Source organism: Psammomys obesus, unplaced genomic scaffold (genome assembly GCF_907164565.1).
Source record: "Psammomys obesus unplaced genomic scaffold, mPsaObe1.curated_primary_1811, whole genome shotgun sequence".
In the NCBI taxonomy this organism is placed as follows: Eukaryota; Metazoa; Chordata; class Mammalia; order Rodentia; family Muridae; genus Psammomys; species Psammomys obesus.
In genome coordinates, this window is record NW_026595981.1 from 18,629,347 (window position 1) to 18,635,667 (window position 6,321).

At 53.1% G+C, this 6,321-nt stretch overlaps 1 protein-coding gene across 1 annotated transcript; it reads left to right on the plus strand.

Annotated features, from left to right (window-relative positions):
- Positions 1 to 1,947: 1,947 nt before the first annotated feature.
- Tob1 (transducer of ERBB2, 1) lies at positions 1,948 to 5,901 on the plus strand. Its single transcript, XM_055620519.1, has 2 exons — positions 1,948 to 2,245; positions 3,954 to 5,901. The coding sequence occupies exon 2, from the start codon at positions 4,102 to 4,104 to the stop codon at positions 5,125 to 5,127; it is 1,026 nt and encodes a 341-aa protein (XP_055476494.1). The 5' UTR covers positions 1,948 to 2,245; positions 3,954 to 4,101; the 3' UTR covers positions 5,128 to 5,901.
- The last annotated feature ends 420 nt before the right edge of the window (positions 5,902 to 6,321 follow it).

Consider the following 6,321-nt stretch of genomic DNA (forward strand, 5'->3'; position numbering starts at 1 on the left):
AGCACATGTGTCTGTAATTCTGAGCGTTTGGTACAGTAACACTATTTATCTAATGGTAATAAATTGTGCTTCTAGGGCACATGAAAAAATAATGTGTTTCTCTTGGTAAGTCATTCCCAAAATATCTTACCTAGATTCTTGCAATTTCTGTGCCCAACTAACTACAGGATTTAAAACGCCTTATTTCTGCGACAGATTAGATTAGCTTTCACCCTAGAAAAGCAGAAACACACAACTGAGAAAAACAATGGGAAAAATATTATTTTAAAGAGATCCTGCTGCCGGCCGCTTTAGTTTTAAAGGACGTGCTCTCTCAGTCCGACCCCGCTCTGCAGCTAAGGAGCCCGAACACTAAACATAAGACAGTTTAAAGTGTTCCTGAGTGAAATGCCCATGCTCTTAGGAAAACGCTGCCCAGGCGTCAGGAACCTGTGCAATCGACAAGAAATGGGTCACCTGACCGGTCCCCACCCCACCCCTCGGCCCATCCCACCAACCCTCCCGTCTCCACTCGCTGTGGAGACCTCAGAGACGTCCCCAGAGCTGCTCCTTCTGAGAGAGGAGGTGGAAACCCACGCAAGCAGGGCCTCGCTGGAGGAGGGGAGGGAGGGGGAAAGGCCACGTCCAGACTTTTGCATCCATGAAACCAACAGTCTCCCCGGGCGGGCCGCGTGGACGAGGGTTCGGGCCCCGGGTGGTTACAGAGATGGTGTCCACCGACGGAGGCTTAGCCGTGTTAAAGGGCAAGGCAGCGCCGGGACCGGTTTTTTTCCAGGAAGCGTGCCCAGGACAGGGGAAGGGGAACGACAGGTCCTGGGCGTCTCATTCACCGCTTCGCTTTCTCCCTCCCCACTCCGGCCCCCCCCCCCCCCCCACTTTCTCTCGCCTTTACCCCCGTCCTAGTTTGACGTCCGTCTCCTGGAGACCAGACAGCCAATCGCGAGGCCGCCAGGGCCCGGCGCGACCAATCAGGCCTCGTTGCTACCTGTGGGTAATATTTTTAGCCGACGGGCACGCCCCCTCGCCCCGCCCCCCGCCCCGCCCCGCTCCCGCTGTAACTCGGGTCTCTCGGCGGCAGGTCGCGGCGGCGGCGGCGCCTCTCCGCGCCCCCGGGGACCCTCGCGTCCCCCCGCTAACTCCCCACAGACCCCCCCGCGCACAGTCCAGAAACCCCCGCAAGGCCCCTCCGCAAGGCCCCGCGTCCGTTCGGCGCGCCTGCGTGGGAGGGCCTCAGGATGCACGCGTGGGCGCCCCCGCCGTCGCCCGGGCCGGCCGGGCCGTCTGCTGGAGGACGCTTTTCTCTCCCGGCCTCGAGCAACCCCCGCCCCCCCCCCAAGGCCCGGCCGCTGCTCAGGTGACCCAGAGGGGTCCGGCCGAGGGGGGACGCCGCGGAGGCGGTTAAACTGTCACCGGGGCGGGAGGTGCGGCGAGGCGGCCTCCCTTCCCCGCCCCCAGGTTCTGCCGTCGTCACCCCCCTCGGGGTGTCGGTTGGCCCAGGGCCGGCGGGATGCAGTACTCCACGGACCGGGCGCACGAGTCCGGGTCACCCGGGGGTGGGCCGGAGACCCACAGGCCGGCTCGCCTCGGCCACGGCCGCGCTCCCTCCCCCAGCCCCGGCCTCCCCCTCGCGGCCGGGCCCCCGCCGCGTCGCCACCTGCTCCGCTCCCCTCCCCCGAGCGCCAGCCGCCCCGCCCCTCCCGCCCTCCTCCAATCCCGCGCCGAGGTCTCCCTTGGCCCCGCCCCCGGCCCCCCGAGGCCGTGAGCTCATTGGTCGCGGTGGCGCCCGGCGGGGCGTGGCCGTCCCTCGCCGGCCGTCCGGACGTGGGCAGGCGGGACTTGGCCAATGGCGTCGGGGGGCAGGGCAGGGGCGGAGCCGGCGGGGGGCCCCCCGGGGGGGGGGGGGGCGGGGAGGAGGCTATAAAACGAGAGGCGGGGCGCGCGCCGCGGCAGAAGGAGCGAAGCTCTGGCCCGGCGCGCAGAGGGCGCTGTTCGTGGGGGGGGGGACGCAGGGCCGGGCCGCCGGGCTGTGTGGAGAAGCGAGCGCGCTCGTCTAAGCCTGCCGTCCCCGCCACTCCGAAAGCCAGAGCAGCGAGCTCCCGGGGCCCGCCCGAAGGCGTCCGTCGCGCGTCCGGCCTTGGCGACGTCTTGCACCTGGCCACCACCTCGCCGCTCCCGACCCACCCGCGCCCCCGCCCGCCGCCCCTTCTCCCCGTCTCGGCGGCGGCCGCAGCCCGGGAGCAGCCCTGTAAGTACGGCGGGGCGGCCGGGGCCCGAGGGGAGGGTCTGCAGCGTCCGGCGAGCCCGGGCACGGAGGGGCGGCCTCGGGGGCCGAAGGGAACGGAGTGACTCCGGGGGGGCCCCCCGGCCCCGAGCGAGGCCCGGCGGCCGGGAGGTGGGAGCGGCCCGGGTGGAGGGAGCGGCGCCCGGGCAGGGGGCGCGGGGGTACGGGGATCGGGCCCGGACCGGTGCTCCGGGATGCTGGCTCTGTCCCAGGAACCTCGAGCGGGGAGCGGAGCGGAGTGGGGGGGGGGGGGGGCGGGGGTGGGGTCGGGTTACGGCGGGGGAGGGGAGGGCAGGTCGGCCCGCGCCGCGACCTGCCGGTGCCCGGGGCCGCGTCCCCGGGGCGTCCGGAGAGCCTGCCCTCCGTTTCCCCGGGCCGAGCTCCTCCTCCCGGAGCAAGGCTCGTAGCCTTCTTCCTCCTGCTCCTCCTCCTCCACCTCCTCCGGTTGTTGCTGCTGCCGTAGCGCTCGGGCTCCCGGCGCTGTGAGCAGAAATCTAATGAGACCCAACTGGCTGTTTATGTAATTCTTCACAGTCCTGTCTTAAGGCGTTGTTTTAAAAACTACCTTCCACCCAGCCTGCCTGGGCTCGGCTGCACCTTTAAGCAATCCAGCTGAATCTGCTTTCTCTGCCGGCGCTTGGCTTTCGGCTTGGAAAGTATAGTTTGGGGACAACACGAAAGAAAGATTATTTGCCCTTTGTCACCAAGAATATGGAGAATGGAACAGACGGATTAACACCAGTTTGATTGTTTTAAATGTCCTCTTCGCTCAACCTCCGTGTACAAATAGCTCTTCCTTGGAAATACCTCTGTTTGCCCTTGATCTTTTCTTATCCCCACCCAGTGCTGATCCAGCAAACGTTTAAAGGTCGACCTTATCGCTCCAGTCTCTCCAGGGGCTGTTGGTTTATCCAGAGAGGGAAGGAGGTGGTTTTTAAAAATTAGAATAAAACTGAGAAACCGTGCCCCTTAAACAGAGTAACCAATAAGAGTTTTAAGCTGCTTGTTTTCCTTACACTTGCAGCTTAGAGGAATTTCATAATGGGTGGACAGTACACAATAAAAAGAAAAAGGCTCTGAGAAAAGCAGTTATGTGAGTGTCCTTGGCATGGTTAAAACTATAAGGGATAATTTGGGTTCTATCATTTACCAAGGTGGCAGTTCATTTAGTGCCTTTAATTTTAGCACCACATACTTTGAAAACTAAAAATAGTTTTTCTAATTTATAACATTTCTAATTATTTAACATGGAGCAGATTTAAATGTGATGTTTCCAAAATGAACTAGGGATTCGCTTCTGAAATGGTGAATAGCAAGAAAACTAATGACCAACTTGTAGAGGTGGAGTGTGTGGGTGGGGGAGGAGTGTGCAGTACACAGCTAGTAAACACTTACACTCGGAGGAAGAAAGGATCTGTGTTCTTGGAGGTGCTTCGGGTCCTGCTCTGAAGTGTTATGGAACGGCTCAAAATGCTGTTTTAACTGTAAATCTGTTTTGAACTTTGGCAAATGATTTTTTTATTGTGTGTTCCTTTATTTTGTAGTGGTTTTTTTCCAGTCTTTCTAGCCTAGTAAACATTTTTAAAAGTGAAATTGCTTTGGGTAAAAGGCTTTGGAGCCACAACATTGATCATATTTGGACGTGTTTTGCTTTTGTTTTGTTTTCTTAAAGGAACAAGACCACGAAAGGTTGAAGGATAATCTACTAATACCAGCACTTTGAATGAGAATTTGTTTCTCTGCCACAAACTGATTTTTTAAAAAATTTATTTTTCTGGTGGAGGAGTTGAAGCAAACCTAACTTTTGTGGTATCGCAGCTATGCAGCTTGAAATCCAAGTAGCACTAAATTTTATTATTTCCTACTTGTACAATAAGCTTCCCAGGAGACGTGTCAACATTTTTGGTGAAGAGCTTGAAAGACTTCTTAAGAAGAAATATGAAGGGCACTGGTATCCTGAAAAGCCATACAAAGGATCAGGGTTTAGATGTATACACGTAGGGGAGAAAGTGGACCCAGTGATTGAACAAGCATCCAAAGAGAGTGGTTTGGACATTGATGATGTTCGTGGCAATCTGCCGCAGGATCTTAGCGTTTGGATCGACCCATTTGAGGTTTCCTACCAAATTGGTGAAAAGGGACCAGTGAAGGTGCTCTACGTGGATGACAATAATGAAAATGGGTGTGAGCTGGATAAGGAGATCAAAAACAGCTTTAACCCAGAGGCCCAGGTTTTCATGCCCATAAGTGACCCAGCCTCCTCAGTGTCCAGCTCTCCATCACCTCCCTTTGGTCACTCTGCTGCTGTCAGCCCTACCTTCATGCCCCGGTCCACTCAGCCTTTAACCTTTACCACTGCCACTTTTGCTGCCACCAAGTTCGGCTCTACCAAAATGAAGAATAGTGGCCGTAGCAGCAAGGTAGCGCGTACTTCTCCGATCAACCTCGGCCTGAATGTGAACGACCTCCTGAAGCAGAAAGCCATCTCTTCCTCAATGCACTCTCTGTATGGGCTGGGCCTGGGCAGCCAGCAGCAGCCACAGCAGCAGCAGCAGCCAGCCCAGCCGCCGCCCCCACCTCCTCCACAGCAGCAGCAAACCTCTGCTCTCTCTCCCAATGCCAAGGAATTTATTTTTCCTAATATGCAGGGTCAAGGTAGTAGTACCAATGGAATGTTCCCAGGTGACAGCCCCCTTAACCTCAGTCCCCTCCAGTACAGTAATGCCTTTGATGTGTTTGCGGCCTATGGAGGCCTCAACGAGAAGTCTTTCGTAGATGGCTTGAATTTTAGCTTAAATAACATGCAGTATTCTAACCAGCAATTCCAGCCCGTTATGGCTAACTAAAAAACAAAAGAGAGAACATGTATCGTACAAGTTAAAATGCATCGGCCCAAGGGGGAAACTTTTTTTTTTTTTTTTTTTTTTTTCCTCCTTGAGACTTTTTTTTTTTTTAAAGATTATAGTAAGAATACATTCAAGCTTGGTTACAAAATAAAACATGCATCATTTTTCATTTGCCAACCAAGCACAAAGTTATTTTATACTGACTGTATATTTTAAAGTATACTCTCAGATATGGCCTCTTACAGTATTTAAGATATAGCAAGGACATGGCTGATTTTTTTTTATATATATAAAAAATTGGCACTAATAAGTGGGTTTATTGGTCTTTTCTAATTGTATAATTTAATTTAGTACAAAGTTTGTAAAATATCAGAGGATATATATATTGTTTCTACGACACGGTATTGCATTTCTATCTTTTTACTACAGTGATCTGTGACAGCAGCTTCATGTTGTATTTTTTTTACTGAAATTGTAAAATATCCATCTTAAAGACATCAACTATTCTGAAAATTGTGTACAGGATATTCCTTTAGTGGTGGAATTAAAATGTACGAATATTTGCTTTTTCAAAAAATGTATTTTCTGTTAAAGGTTTAAAGATTTTTGCTATATATTATGGAAGAAAATGTAATCGTAAATATTAATTTTGTACCTATATTGTGCAATACTTGAAAAAAACGGTATAAAAGTATTTTGAGTCAGTGTCTTACATGTTAAGAGGGACTGAAATAGTTTATATTAAGTTTGTATTAAAATTCTTTAAAATTAAAATGCCTGTCCTGTGCTGTCTGTTTTAGCCTTTGCTGGAGTTAGGTAATACGTGCTCACGAAGAAGGACGAGACAAATCACTGAGTCACAAAGGATTTAATGGAAGGCAGGGGCTCTGCTGTTTCATCAGATGCGTTTGCCGGAGCTGGGGTGTAGCTTGTTAGAGTGTTTGCCTAGCAAGCAGAAAGCCTTGGGTTTGATCGTCAGCATCTCGTAAGTGGTACATGCATGCCTCCAGTCCCAGCCTTCAGGAGTAGAGGCAGGATCAGAAGCTCAAGGTCATCCTTGAATACATAATTTGAGGCTACTCTGGTCTACATGAGACTCTGTCTTTAAAAAAAAAATCATACTCAAATTAGGGTAGCCTACCCAATGCTTGAGGAGGCTTTGTGTTTAACAGTCTCATCAGACTACTTTCTCCC